At 46.2% G+C, this 15,522-nt stretch overlaps 1 protein-coding gene across 1 annotated transcript in view; it reads left to right on the top strand.

Moving 5' to 3' along the window:
- The window catches only part of DSCAM (DS cell adhesion molecule), a 468,801-nt gene extending 461,805 nt beyond the window's left edge, over positions 1-6,996 (top strand). The window contains exon 33 of the mRNA XM_063180924.1: positions 6,002-6,996. Within this exon, the coding sequence (XP_063036994.1) occupies positions 6,002-6,345 (344 nt within the window). The 3' untranslated portion in view covers positions 6,346-6,996. The remainder of the gene's footprint in view (positions 1-6,001) is intronic.
- Positions 6,997-15,522: the final 8,526 nt, after the last annotated feature.

Below are 15,522 nucleotides of genomic sequence, written 5' to 3'. Positions count from 1 at the left end.
CTCTGCACTGAGCACATCCTGGGACGTGTATCAGCCAAGCAAGGAGGTGCAGGACTGATCCTCTTCACCCCCCCTTCTTTGCAAGCAGGACACAGGGCCAAGCTAAGCAAATAAATGGCTTTATTGCTCATTAAGTGAGCTTGTCCCTGTGCTGCAGAGCCCTGCAGGTGAGGGGATGCTCTCGGCGCACTGCGGACCCGAGATGGACAGGGAGGCAGCACCAGCAGGACTCCAACACTGACAGCAGCAATTGTGAGAAATGTTACTGCTGCTATCAGCCTGGCTTCAGACCAAGCTGCTGCTGTCCAAGAAAGCTTTGCCTGCTCAGTTTTTAATGGTGTGTCAGTTCTGGATGTGACAAAGGCCTCTGAGCATCGCTTACACTCGTTTTTTTCAGCAAACCTCTCACCTTGTCCTTGCAAACTCTTCACTCTTTCCTCCTTCCTAATGCAGGTTTTCTCTCATAGGCAGTCTTTGTCCTGAAAAACAGCTTCTGAGTAGCAGCAAAGGCTTCACTGATTTATTTACTGTGCTAGTGAGCTGGAAAAACCAACTGTAATTTTTTAATCAGCATAAACCTGAGCTTGGAACTACATCAGCAGCTCTGTCTCCTTTGCTTCCTTTCAAAGGAAAGCACAACATCCCATCAGTGCTTCCCCTTCCAAAGTCAGCAAAGCCAGGAGGAGCCCAGCAGAGTGGGACTCCATCTGCACAGCACTTGTACAAGGTCATAATTTGCTCCTAAATCAACATAATTACATCAGCACCTTCCCTGAGCTAACAGGGCTGTGGGATCTCAGCCCTGGCATGGTTTTTGATCCCATGGAATCATCCCTGAGAAATCTCTGAGAGCTTTTTGCCTGCCCACTCACCTCCTGAAGCAGGATGTGTGAATGCCCCGTTCAAGCAGCCTCATCCTTACCTGTGTTAAATAAAACACCCTGTCACAGTCACCAGCCCTGCTTCTCAAAACTTTCTGAGATAATCTCTCAAATAGCACAGAATTTCCTCCACATGGCAACCACAACTTCAAAACCCTCAGGCTGTCACCCTCACTGATGGTATCTCTGTTGGAGTGTTGTGAAGACAAATTGCTTTTCCTTTAGTGGAGGCTCTGATTCATGAGAAAATGCATTGACCTCTCATGTAAAAAACTTGGTAAGAGCATCTTTTTTTGCAGTCTGCGATGATCCTTGAATTGAAAATAGCACAAATCCTTAGAAATATTTTTTTTCTGGAGTAGATGAAAGAAAAAGAAAAAGAAAAACACCATGCAAGCTCTCTGGCATTTCAAAGAGGAATGAGGTAAATCTTTTGGGAGAAAGGAGTGCTTCTCAGCTTGGTTTAGTTCTGCAGATGAGACAGCTATCTTGAATAAAATCCAAGAAAAATTCAGCAGTGATGTTTTTCCCTGCATGTAGTCTGTCAAATTCATCCCAACCCTTCCCACACCTGAAGCTGACCTCTGGAAAATGGCTAAAAATGTCTGTTGTGGTTTTTTGTTTGGTTTTTTTTGGGTTGTTTTTTTTTTTTTTTTTAGCAAAGTCTTTGATATCAGCTTAGTTGTACTGAAATAAGGATTAAGGATAAATTATTTTTATTCAGTGTTGCATTAACACAGAAAATACTCCCTTTTTGGTAGAATGTGTTGCTTATTGTAAATATCACAGTTAAGTGATTTTTAGCATTTGTTTACAAATATTTATTTGAACTAACATTTTCTTAAATGTACCATACTAAATAATTCATTAGAGGGCTGGCCATTAAGGAAAAAAAAAAGACTGAGGTAGCTCTGGCTTAAATTGCAGCATTCAGGTTTGGCTGGGTGCTCATTATTTCTGTACAAACTCAAGGTTCTTATGCAGCAAATCCTCCTTTCTTAAAAAATTGCAGAATCACTGAAAGGTCAGGGTGGGAAGGGACCTCTGAAGATCATCCAGTCCAAACCCCATTTTTAAAAATGCATCAGAAAACTGGAGTTTTAGAATGTCTTTTGTACTAATTAAGCCAAAATGCATGAATTATTAAACATGCTCATTTACAGTGCTCATGCACTTGAAAGGTTTGCTTTCATTACTAATAAGGCACAAACATAGCTGAAAAGAGGTAATTAGAGCATCAAAGGCAATGAACCATCCTGAAACTTCATAATGTTTTGCCCAAAAAAAACATCATTCAGCTGAACAGCAAGGAACCAAAAAAATGCCTGAACTGTTGTGTCCAGAGGATAAGAAACAAAGTCTTCCCAAGCAGCTCCAGAGATACAGCAAGAAACCTTTATTTCTGCTTAAAAATACCTTCAGAATTGATGTAGACATGGCAAAGGTGAACCCCTGTGGTTACATTTCAAAGATTGTGTTTTCAAGTCAGATACCCATTAGTTCTTCTAAATCAAAGACTTTTTTTCTTCTTTTTCCATCCTGCGATGTTTCAACCCTAGCACAGATGAAAAAAGTTCCATTCTCAAGATTTTTCTTTGCTGGTGATTTTAATAATGTGCCCTGTTTTATAAGCAGTTGCAGAGAGAGATGCTCCTTGCAGATGAGAAGGAGCAGTGACACTTTTTATGATGGGGAAAATGTGTACATCACATCAAATAATGAGGGCTCTGCATAAGCCATGGCAGAGCCTGTGCTTTGAGTACCCAGTTCTGGAGAACAAGTTACACTCTGTGGTTTCTCATTACTGAAATCCTGCTGGAACTTTGCCCCCAGACATTTAGAAAATTGCAGTAAAATGGCTGCATATTGTTTACACAGATTATTGACTACGCTTTCTTATGTAGATTTAAGGGGGGGGGGGGGAAGATCATTTTTACATAGCTCCAAGCTCCTAAATACACTTGAGAAATGTCTAGACAGCAGCTTGAAAAGCAACCTCCATCTCTGTAAGGTTCAGTGCTCTTTTTTTTTTGTAGTCCACTGATACCCGTGGCTCTCAAGAAGCAGCAAATGTGCCAAGGCACAGAATCAGCTCCGTGAGGGACCCACGGGGAGCTGTCAGTGAGCCACGCTCCAGCTGCTGCTCCACACCAGCTCCTTCCTGGAAAGCCAACCAAAAAACAAGCAGGAAATGCAGCAGAAAGAGGGAGCAGGTGTAAAATGTCCTGGCTGGTGTTAACAAGGCAGTGGCAGCCCCTCGCAGGCAGTGGTGGGTGACAGACACCTGTGGGAAAAGGCAGATTGTTGTGGGAAATGGAAACATGGAGGGGTTTGGGTTGGGAAGGATGGCAAAGATCATCCAGTGCCACCCCTGCCATGGCAGGGACACCTCCCACTGTCCCAGACTGCTCCAGCCCCAGTGTCCAGCCTGGCCTTGGGCACTGCCAGGGATCCAGGGGCAGCCACAGCTGCTCTGGGCACCCTGTGCCAGGGCCTGCCCACCCTCACAGGGAACAATTCCTCATTCCCAAGATCCCATCTAAACCTACTCTCTTTTAGTTTAAAACCATTATTCCTTATCCTGTCATCCTATGCCCTTGTCCCAGGTCCCTCCCCAGCTGTCTTGGAGCCCCTTTAGGCAATGTTACCTCAGCGAGGAGGAGCTGAGCTAGGACAGGCTCAAGCAAGGGGCTCTGAGGTCTCTCTGGTTCCCTCTCTTCTCCAGGCTGAACACCCCCAGCTCCCCCCTCCTATCTCCAGAGCAGAGGTGCTCCAGGACTGGGTTCAACACAGAACATTTTTCCTCTTCTGCTGGGGCTGAGGGACCCCAGTGGAGCATGGGAGTGGGAGAAACCCCCCCCCTCCTTTTTGATCCCAGCAGTCTCTAAACATTCCTGGCAAGAGGGAAATCATCACTTTGGCATTAGAATCAGTCCCAAAGCTCTCACAGCTGCTGTTGCCATCTCCAAGGTGCATTCTGCTGGACCTGACAGTGAAATCCCCACACTTGAGGCAGCCAAACCAAGCTCCCCAAAACCTCCATGGACAGAGGGCAGAGAGATGTGGGGAGCATCCCTCTCACTCCTACTTCTCTCCCTCTGGAGAGGAGTGGGGTAGGAGCACAAGAACTTCCCATCCTGGCTGTCTCCTCCCTCACAGGGAAAGCTCTTTGGAGCCAACCAACCCAAAACCTGCATTTTGGAAGGACTTGCACTACAAGGGGATGCAGAAGAAGTGATGTGACCAGGGGTTCTGTGTGCCTAGGTGTCGGACAGCACGGATGTGCCCATGGGCAGCTTGGCTCAATGCCTGGGGAGAAGTGCCGTGAGTTGGTGCCTCCCTGCTCACACAGAATCACAGAATAATGAGGTTGGAAGAGACCTCTAAGATCATCAAGTCCAAACTATGCCCTAACACCTCAACTAGACTATAGCACCAAGTGCCATGGCCAGTCCTGCTGTCCTTCCCCCCAGCAGCAGCAGCAGCATTGTTGCTGTCGCAGCTGAAACAGGTCTGACATGCACAATTGTGCTTGGCATGAAAGGCACTGCAGGAGAATCAGGCAAACCAAGGAGCAAAACCCATTAAAGCCAACACCACCCATTTCTCCAGAGGCAATCAGTGTGATTACCATGACAAACCTCCCCCTCTCCCTCCAGCTCCACGGTGTGTGTCAGGCTCATCTCGAGATACTCCCATCTTACTCCACGGGGGTAACACACCACGTGCTGTGAGCCTGTGCTGGAGATGCATCCAGAAAAAAAACATATGGTGTTAGACTGTGCCTGAGGGATTTCTATAGGAATAAACAAGGATCCTGGCCAAATGCAACTCCTCAGCAATTCTCTGTCTGTGACCTGGAATTACAGATAGAGCAGATGCTGTTGGTCTTTTAGCTAAGACTTGCAGTGCCTTGACTTACGTGGGAAAGCAGAGGACCTGTTTTATTTTAGCTCATTGGACAGCTTTTAGCTGGGCTAGAAAGAACAAAATTGTTAAACATAGTTTTATTATGAAGAACTGCTTTCCTGGTCTGTTGTTTATGCCACTGGCACAGGTCAGCCTTAATTTTCCCTGCTGTAAATAGCTCATGGAGAGCTATACAGGTGGTGTGGTGCCAAGAGTCTCCTGCTTTAAACATTCAGGATGCATCCCATCTGTAGATGAGACTCTGGGTTTGATATCAACCATAAAAAAAAAAAAAGCAGCTCCATACCTGCAGAGATCTGTACAGAAAGGAAAATACTGTTCTGAATTCTCCTGCAACTGTGCTTTTTTTCATACATAGGTGAGGTTACACCATCAAATATTTTTAGAAGGGAATGTCATTATGTGCCTGATTGCCTCTCATTTCCTTGAAGGAACATCATGAATGCCTAACAGGCCCAGGAGTCAGAGGAAATAATGAATAAGAGGTTTTCTTGACAATACAAAGCAGAAAGTTGATGCAAGAGCTCAGGTGCCAATCCCAGTGCATTTTATTACCACAAACCAGCAGCATCTTGGTGGTCACAGTGGCAAAAAATTATTAGTGAATTAAACACAGTGATGATGGTTGACAGGCAAATTTTGTTATATGAGGACAAGAATGTTTCTGTTTTATTAAGAAATCTCTCGAAGACTACAGCCTTAGCACTCTTGCATCCATTTAAAATAGTTTAGTCATTCTACCCCACACTGGGGTTCATTAATTGGAATTGTGAAGGTTTCCATTTAAAATGGAAAATAAAAAGTAAACTCAGTAGTTTACTGAGCCTCTGCATTTTCCAAGATTTTGACAAAGGAAAACCAAGAACTTTTCAGATTTTGAGAAAAAGCTCCTGGTCTTTTCATTTTATCTCCTTCATGCTGTGAGTGCATGTAAAGAACACTGCACTCCTCATTCCATTGTGAAAGCAAATGTTAAGAGCGAATATTGTGGATATGCCCAGAAGGAATTTACTGCACAATTCTGTAAGATCACAGCAGAGTAAATGGCTGACAAATAATCTGTAAATCATAAATTGTGATCACAGATCCTCCCCTTTGGCGGCCAAACCACCTTGAGTCGCTCCCGCCGGGCGAGGCCACGCAACGCACGACCCGAAATAAAATCTCACTTGTCCCTTTTGCCTCCCCAGGTGATCTCATGCATTTGCCACCCTACCTGAGGATGGACTTTTTATTGAACCGTGGCGTGCAGGGCACGAGCAGAGACCTGGGTTTGGGGCAAGCCTGCTTGGAGCCACAGAAAAGCCGAACCTTGAAGCGTCCCACCGTGCTGGAGCCGATCCCCATGGAGACATCCTCCACGAGAGATGTCCAGTCATGGCAACCTGGTGCTGTGGCAACGTTACCTCAGCGAGAAGGAGCTGAGCTAGGACAGGCTCAAGCAAAAATGAGCAGCTCCCAAGAATCCCTGCTGGACTCCCGGGGCCACTTGAAAGGAAACAATCCCTACGCAAAGTCTTACACCCTGGTATAACGAAAAGAGCATGGCTGGACAGTGGCTGTAAATATTTACACTGAAAAACAAAACAAAACAAACAAACAAACAAAAAAAAAAAAGCCCAATGAAAGCTACCTTTTTTTTATTGAATTCCAATATTTATAATTAAAGAAGAAGATTGCCAAAATATTTGACAAAAAAATAATAATATGAACGACAGACAGTGCAAAGACTCTCTTGCTTTTTTTCTGTCTGAGTGTGAGCTTCATCTGACTGGACATCTGAATTTTTGGGTAAAAGAGTCCAGTTTTCTGATCTTCACAAGCGTTTGTGTTTTTACTGATTTTCTACGAAGTGCATGGAGACTTAACAAAAACATTTTAACTGGAAGTTCCATCAGACAAGATTTAAAAGGGAAAAAAATCACAAAAAAAAAAAAAAGAAAATCACCCTCTTTGTGAATTCAACAGGAACATTGATTTGGAAAAACGAAGTCTTTTGTCATGTTTGCACTTTTTTTTTTTTTAATTAGAAAATGGGTCCTTGATTGTTCTTTTTTTTGTTGTTAATTAGGATGAGTGATGTCAGTGGAGTGAGGAGATTGATTTGGGTTTTTTTTTTAATATTAATTTAATGAGACACTCTTTGCATTTTGTCTATGCGAAATAAAAGGGTCTTCTGCCTTTATTTGTGATGTCTGCTTCCATCACCTTTTGCTGTGGTTTTCCCAAAGTGTGATAATCATGTCAGTGCCATCCTCTGAGTAATGTCTTTTTGTGCCTTGGGAAAAAACTAAAGGAACTCAGGGGTCACATTTTTTGGAAAAAAATTGGGATTCACTTTTTTTTCTGCCATGGGGCAAAAAGGCAGAAGGGTGCAAGCCCTGAGTGCTCTGAACCAAACCCGCCCTGGACTCTCAACATTTGCTCCATTTCACACCAGGAAGCTTTGGTTCAGCTTCAATATTTTTTGGATCACAAGAAATGCATTGACGTTGCTTTACTTCCTCCTTAGAAAAGGATCTTTATTCCATTTGGGAGCAGCTCTTATGGAAATTCTTTGCTTACGTAAGGACCGGGGTGGAAAAAAACCAACAACTTCTCCCATAATAGGAAAAATGGGAGGAAAAAAGTTATTCCAGGTCTTTCTCTAGAGGAAAAAAAAGCTTGTTACGTGGGAGCTGTCAGCTCATATTACTTTGTTGCATCCTCTGATTCCATGAGAAGTGATATTGCTTGTTTTATGCAGAGCATAAATGATTGAGTACCAAAGTCGGTGTTTTTAACACAAAAGCTTTGCTAAGTGCCTCCTTGTGTGTGCCCTGGCCAAGGCAGCAGGGAGCAGAGCATCCCAAATTGGTGCCAAAATGTTGTTCAGCACTGGCTGGAGGTGCCAGCTGTGCTGGGGCAGGGGGGGAGCTCCCCAGATTTCCATGGCTGTAAGCATTGCTAACAAAAACATTTCTGCACCGTGCTCAACTCAGATTGCTCTAAAACACAAGAGTGCAGCAATGTGTGGTTGTTGTGTCACTGTTTTTAATGGGATTGTGCTGTTGAAAGGGCACTAAGTGAGCCAAGTGTCTTGGAATGAACCAGGTTGTGCTTGCACCCATAGCTTTGCCAAGCCCAAGGGCTGAAGGTCTGCAGAGCTGAACAGAAGAGGCCAAATGAAGACATCCTCAAGGTATGTACAGCTCCTAAACCTGCAGATTGCTGAGATGTCACTCAGTTAAGGGATCATTCCCCATCTGGTCTGCATGTCTGACCAATATGGTCATAAAACATTAAAAAAAAATTTTTAAGTACACCAAAAAATAAACAAATCAAACCAACTCCCTCAAAAAAACCCAAACAACAACAACAAAAAAGCAACATTGAACCTTTCGCCTCCAAACCAGAAATTAAAAATGAAATGTTAAGAATTACCCATGAAGTATTTCCAAACAGAATGAAGCAACTATCTATTATCACTCTGTTTTAGTTGATATGGGGGTGTTCAGTCAAAGGTTGGGCTCAACGATCTTGGAGGTCTTTTCCAAGTTTAACAATTCCATGAAAAAAAGATTAAGCTATTCATTTCCTTTGGTTGGATGTGTTATTTCTTTTTTTCCACAGAGAAAAATGGTGTTAATAAGAACCTAATTAAAACATGCAGAAAGAAATTTCTTTTACTATTTCCCATTGAAAAAGCACAGAAAATGAAACTTTTATAGAAGATTTCGGGGCAATTCAGTCCTATTTTATTCCCTCAAAAGTCTTTCTGCTGTGCTCAGCTTGAGGTGGATGGGGCATTAGCACTGCATGTAGAAATAAAATTGATTTACTCGGTTGCATTCAGGACTTTTGAGCCTCCAAACACTTTCATATTCTATATTCAAAGCTTCCTCCTTGTCCTCTGCAAAAAGGTGAAAAGCTTTTGGACAAAATTGAGGTTTGCTACATTTGTTCCTGTGGCTCTTTACTTCCCTCAGGCAGAGGGTGATGGGTCCTGTGGCTGCCCATCAAAACTTCAGTGACAGGCAAGAGTGAACCAGCAATGGAGGCAGGAAACAGCCACATTTTAAACTCCTGGTGCCTGCTGATACTGGAAATATTCCGGCATCTCCCTACATCTACATTTGGCTGATGATCTGGAAAAGTGTCAACCGTCCTTGACTTAATGAGACTTCCTCCTCATCTGTATTCAATGTGCCTGCTAATATCCATCCTCCTTATGAACTCAGGATGCCTTTGGGGGGCTCATATTCAAATAAATCCACTGCAAGGCTCCTGCTGGTTGAAATCAGAGTGGAACGGGGCTGCTGCTTCCCACGGGAGGCCGGGAGCAGCGGGAGCCTGGCTCGGTGCCCGCATCCCGGCGGATCCGCAGCGCGAGCAGCTGGAAACACGATGTCCTGGATTGAACAGACAGGTGTTTGCTGGGGAAGGCAGGAGCCTCCCCTCAAATGGAAAATGTAAACCCCCTCCCTCAGAATTATTATAGTTTTGAAATTAAAAGGCTCTCGGGCAAAGATATGGGAATAGGAATAACAGTTCTTTACTAGGAAAATTAAAAATAGAAATGTAATAGAACAAACAAAAACAAAACACTGCCAGAGTGAGACCATGCCCTGTCCCCTGTGTGTCAGGAGGTGTCCCAGCCCCATCCCATGGGGGCTCAGCCCTCCTGCAGTGCCAGCTGTGGCTCTGCTGCAGCAGGGATCCTGCACAAGGGGGGAGTTTTCCTCTGCAGCTCCAGGGCTGCTGCAGATGGGCCTGGGCTCCCTCTGGCCATGCAGGGCAGCAGAAAGCTGCTCCTCTGGCAGTGCAGGGGGCAAAGGCTGCTGTGCTGTGCCAGCACCTCAGATTGGATCCAGGCAGGAATGCTTGGCTCCTCCCCTGGGCGGAGCATCTCCCCATGGGATGCTGGGATTGGATCAGCCCTGCAGGGACACTCAGTGGCCATGGACAGCAGAGATCTCCTGGAGGGAGGGTTGGCTGTGGGAGAGAGAAAGGAAACACTGCCCCAGGAACAGCAGAGAACTGCCCCAGCTCTGACAGATGGGAATGGAACACACACCCCCATTTCCAACCTAAGTCACACAAGCACGGTTCTCTTGGCTTTGGGCTTTCATTGCCTTTTCATCTTGCCAGCAGACAGATAAACATGGGGCAGGGGCTCACAGGGCCTGCCTGTTCTGCTCCCATCCAGTTCAGACAGAGCAATCTTTTCTTGGATCTGGGCAGCTGGGAGCAGCTGGGGCTGGATGCCCTGAGCTGCAGGACCCAGGTGACAGGAAAAGAGCTGATGTGTCACTGCCAGCACCATTTTAAACACTGGAAGAGAACCATAAAAATCCATGGATGCTGTATGCCTGCATCCTGGCATTGATATGCTACAATTTGTGGAATCATTAAAGTGGGAAAAGCCCTCCCAGCCCATGCAGTGCCAGCTGTGCCCCATGGGCACCCTGTCCCAGCCCAGAGCACTCAGTGCCACCTCCAGGGGACACCTGCAGGGATGGGCACTGCAAAGCTCCCTGGGCAGCCCCTGCCAAGGCCTGAGCTCCCTTTCCATGGGCAAATTGCTGCTGCTGTCCCAGCTGAGCCTGCCCTGGCCCAGCCTGAGGCCGCTCCCTCTGCTCCTGTCCCTGTTCCCTGGCAGCAGAGCCCGACCCCCCCGGCTGTGCCCTCCTGGCAGGGACTTGTGCAGAGCCACGAGGGCCCCTGAGCCTCCTTCGCTCCAGCCTCAGCCCCTTCCAGCTCCCTCAGCCCCTCCTGGGGCTCCAGTCCCTGCCCAGCTCCGTTCCCTGCCCTGGACACGCTCCAGCCCCTCCAGGGCTCTCCTGCAGGAGCAGAACTGGGCCCAGCCCTGGAGGGGCCTCTCAGAGCCAGCACAGAGGGACAATCCCTGCCCTGCTCCTGCTGCACACACAATTCCCCATCCAGCCCAGCTGCCAGGGGCCTCCTGCCCCCCTGGGCACCCCTGGGTTCAGCACTTCCCCTATTGCACCAAATGCCCTTTTGGAAAATATTCATAGAAGTGAAAACAGCAGTTGGCATCAGCAGGAGCTCTCCAAAGAAAAGCCCTGAAGGTATCAGAACATCAAGGTATCACTGTGAGCACATCTTACCCAAAACTGTGACTCCATCTTGGACCCCAGGGCGACTGGGGACTTTACTTCAAAAGATGAATTTAAAAACTAAAATTCTTCCCTGTCTTCTGTCTCCTCGAAATCAGACCTCCTGAGAGAGACTCTTTTGCACATTACACTTTTCCTCATACCCAACCTCAGCTAACCCTTTAATGACTCACAGCTAGCAATTAAGTCTCCTTTTTTGTCTCAAGTGAGTTAGCAACTCCCTCACTGCTGCCTTTTCTAAGAACCCTTTTATCCTTTATTCCATCACCGTTTCATTTAAATTATCTGATTAACACAATTGCAGTTTAACTCAGCAGAGCTTTTCCCTCTCCTTGTTTTCAGGTTGAAATTTGCTTTTCCTATCCAGAACCAAAGAAATTGTGGCTGTTTAAATGTTTATCTTTTGGTCACTTAGTTTTAGCCCGGTGAATTCCACAGCACTGGTACCATAGCTAAGAAGAGTTGGGAGTTTGGAGCAAGGTGAGGTATTATTCCACCAAATAACACAGCTGAAAATCAAACAAAACTACCCTGGGCTGCCATTTGGGACAAAAGAGTCCAGAGGAGTTTTGTACAACCAGATTTCCCATTTTCCCAGGTAGCTGGAGGAATGTTACCCATCCCTGGCTTGCAGGGAGGCAATAGGTCTCTTCTTGAATCCATTAATTCAGTGTTTAGGGGTAAAAGTCTCCAAATTTTGACACCCAAAACTCACTTTGGCAGCACAGCCAGGTTGGGGTTTTGCTTGGATTTTTATTTTGGGGGTATCTTTTTTATTCTGAAGATATATGAACAGCCAAGAAGTGGGAAAAGGGGCAGCTGGACACACAAACTCTGCCAGCACCTTTTCCTGACCAGGCTGAAAAACTCTCCCAGGCAAGGAAGCTTTATTTTAAAAGGAAGGAAAGGTAAAAAGAAGGAAAAAAAAAAACCCCAACCATACAGCCTGCTCATAGTTTTAGTGCTAGTCAGGTTATTTTAGGTCACAGCAGTTGCTTAATGGACTCTCTTGGTTGACTATGAAGCATTCCAGCAGGGAAAAGAGAGTGCTTTTCACCATTAATTTTCTCTGAGCTTGCCTGAGCCTCCCAGGGGAGAGCTCCCCTCCCTGCCCAGAATGGAAATGCCTTTGTAGGGAGGGCAGGAGCCCAGCACATCCTGCTCACACTGCTGGGGGGTCCTGCAGGGCACCTCCCTGGGGACGGGGCTGCACTGCCCCAGCCATTCCTCCTTTTCCCACAGTCACTGGTGCGCTCTTTGGTTTCAGGATTTCAGGACAGAAGGTGCTAGAATGGACAAAAAAGGCTCTATAACTATTTTTGGGGGTTGACAAGAGCCCTGCAAATTTCCCAGCAAGAATTCAGCAATGGGAGAGTTTGGCATGGGGGCTCCACACCTTGCAGCACTCTCCTCCTGGCTTTGGATTAAGGATTTTCCCCTTCACAGGCACCTGATTTTGGGGCCAGATGGTGGGCAAGGGGACAAGTGACAGGGAGGACCCTGAGACAGAGCTGACTGAGCACAGCCATGGTGAGAGGGGACAGATTTCCCTCCTGTTGGAGCAGCCATCTGAGCATCAAATGCAGGCATAGAATGTGTCCCTGCAAAGTGCTTGCAGGTATTTGTCCTGATGCTGCTGGACACACACTCAGAATTTCTAGCCAGTGATTCTTTGAATTATTTTTTCATTTATGGGATATATGTGCACATGAAAGATTTTGAAATGTCTATGAGCACAAGAGAAAATAATCCCTGCCCTTGCCCATGGGACAGTAATGCCAACACCAGTTTCTCACAGTACCTAAACTAAAAAATTTGCTTTGAGAGAGATTGGCAAAGTCCCTGTTTTTACATTGGAATCACCAATATTTCCTCCTCTCAGCCTGTCAGAAAGCACAACCCACCCCCTCCAGAGCTCAAACCTTTGGACTCTTATTTAATTGGAAGTGAGAAAGATAGGTGTTTCATAAAAAGATAGCACATAATGGTGAGAGAAATCCACAACACAATGGCAAGGAAAGGTGGGAAACCTGAAGAAGTGCTGTCATTAAGGCACCTTGTCATCACAGCAGTAATATGATTTTGGAATTTTGCCCAAGCTCAATCAAACCACATCTTTGCACCTTTTCTTTGCACCTAAAGTTTTCCTGTATGCTTTCTTTAGGGGCTCCAGTCTCAGTGGGATTGCAAAATCACCTGATTCAACACTTTGACAGGCAAAGCAGAAGTTTCAGGGCTATTTGTAGTGCAGGGGATACGTTGGGTGGTGTGGGGAGGGCAGGGAGCCTTGCAGCAGGGGCTCGGAAATAACGAGCACATATTGAAACATTTATTGCCATCGTTTTTTCACTGCCTATGGCTGATCCTGCAGATTTTCCCTGGAGAAAACACACGAACAGCTTGACAATCATCTCTCCTCCCACACCTTGCAGGTCTCATCCTTTCTCCCCATCCCATCCTGCCCTCAATTTTCAGAGGGTTGAAGAACCTCAGTGCAGATGCCTCTGGATCCTATGGAACAACTGCTTCCCCTCCTCTCTGTTGGCATTTCCAAGCCCCTCTCACACCCCAGGCTGATCTCTTGCACCCCTGGTGTCCCTTTCTCTGGCACCCACCACTCTGCTTCTGTAAAAACACAAAAGTGGGGCCAGGGGCTCCCCATGGCCAGGACAAGTCTCAGTGCAGACCATTCCCCAAAATCCTGGAGCCTGGGGCACAGACAGCTCAGCTCTGATGGAGAAGGGTCTGTCCAGAGGCTGGAAATCAAACAGCCTGCAGTGCCTGCCTGGCCAGCAGCTCTCCCAAGGAAAGCACTCCTGTTTTATTGGAAAGAATAAATAACCTGGCAATGTTAAAGACCTCACCTCTATTCCCAGGTAGGGACAGATCTGCTGGAGCCCTCCAGCTCTGGGCAGGTCCCACTGTCGCCTCTGGTCTGCCAGAGATGTGCAGGATAAATGGGAACTCACTGGGACTCTGGTGGATTTAAATAAAATTCTACCAAAAAACACCAGGCAGGGACATTTCTGCTCATGAAGAGAAGCATTAGAGAGCTGTAAGGTTCTGCTCTGAACCAGATTCCTCACCTCTGTGTAATTGCTCCATCATTAGTAATAGTAAAATTATATGCTTCCATAAAGGAATTTAAATTAAATGTAACCTAAATCTATTTCAACTTTAAAACACTGAGCTTGTGCCACCTGTTCTTCCTATAGAACAAATTATATTTAAGCCCCAAGGTCAGCAGCAAAGGGAAAGCTTAATTAAAGTTGATAGCAGACTACATAATCACACCTGAACCTACATACAAATAGATGAAGAAGCACCAGGAGCCATTTATTTTATTCTGATATCCTTGCCTGTGCTCTAATAAGATTTTCCTTTTAAAATGGCAACAGCTTCAGTTGCATTTCATCTTAAACAGTGCAGGAGGGAATGGATACCTTGGCAAGCTGCTCCCCACCAACCACAAAAGCTCCTTCATCAGTCCCTGACACGTTGGGCCATAGCTCTTTGCACTCCTAATTAAAATATCATCTCTGAAGGTGAACCCTCTCCAGTATTTGTAAGCAGAATCACCTCGGGTGGAGGAGCCAATGCGCTCGGGAACACAGAATTGATGAGGTGCTGCTAAAAATAACTCTGCAGCTTTCCTGTCACTTCAAAGAGAGCCAAGACAACACTCCAGGGAGAGGGTGAAGCTCGTTTCACATTTTATTGGAGGGGGATCTGGGACTGAGCAGCTGGAAAAGAGTGGATGTGACTCCACAAGGGGCTCAGCTTGCAGCACATGGGGTGGGTTTGGGATTTAGGCTGCTCTTCCCTGGCCCTGGAGCCCAGCACAGCTGGATGGGTTTTCAGGGCAAACAGGGGGAGTTGGAACACTGGGAAAGGGTGGGATTGAGGGTTGTTTGTGCTCAATCTGGCCTTGCAGAGCCAGGTGACACCTGGCTCGTTATGGTGTGGGCACATCCCCAGAGCACTCGTGCTCTTGGCCAAGATTGGTGTCACAGTGACCATCACAGCCCTGCCCTGCTGGGCAAGGGAGCAGGGACAGATGCTGAAACCACAGCAGCAGCTCCCTCCAGCCACATCACTCCCCAGGGCTTGTTTCAGCCCTGTGTGTGCACACAGCAAAATCTGAATTTTTCTGGCCCACCCTTTAGCCAGCATTACCATGTCCAGGAGACAATTTCCCCCGGTTCTCTTCATAAATTTTTATTCTATTCTTTGCCTCTCACAGCATAAAGTTGAGCTCCTTAATCCATTCAGCAGCAGATCACAAGTCAGGGACTTGGAGAGACAAAAGCTCAGGGCAAGGTGAAGGGTGTAATTTACCCTGAGTAGAACTGGAAGAGAAGAAAAAGAATTGGCTGAAGTCTAAATGCTAGGAAGTTTCTGCATCAAACCTTAAAGATATAGAAAGCCCCTGATCTCCCCTCACAGCTGTGAACCACTTTTCAGGCCCACATTCTGCATTTTCATCTCTGAGAATTCTCACATTCACATTTCTGCACTCAGAGCTGTCCCATCCCTTCCAGAGCAAACAGGAACCCCACAGCCACTTCCATAGGTGGCACATGGAAATGGTC

The sequence above is a fragment of the Melospiza melodia genome, chromosome 2 (genome assembly GCF_035770615.1).
Source record: "Melospiza melodia melodia isolate bMelMel2 chromosome 2, bMelMel2.pri, whole genome shotgun sequence".
In the NCBI taxonomy this organism is placed as follows: domain Eukaryota; kingdom Metazoa; phylum Chordata; class Aves; order Passeriformes; family Passerellidae; genus Melospiza; species Melospiza melodia.
This window is presented reverse-complemented; position numbering and strand designations above follow the sequence as displayed.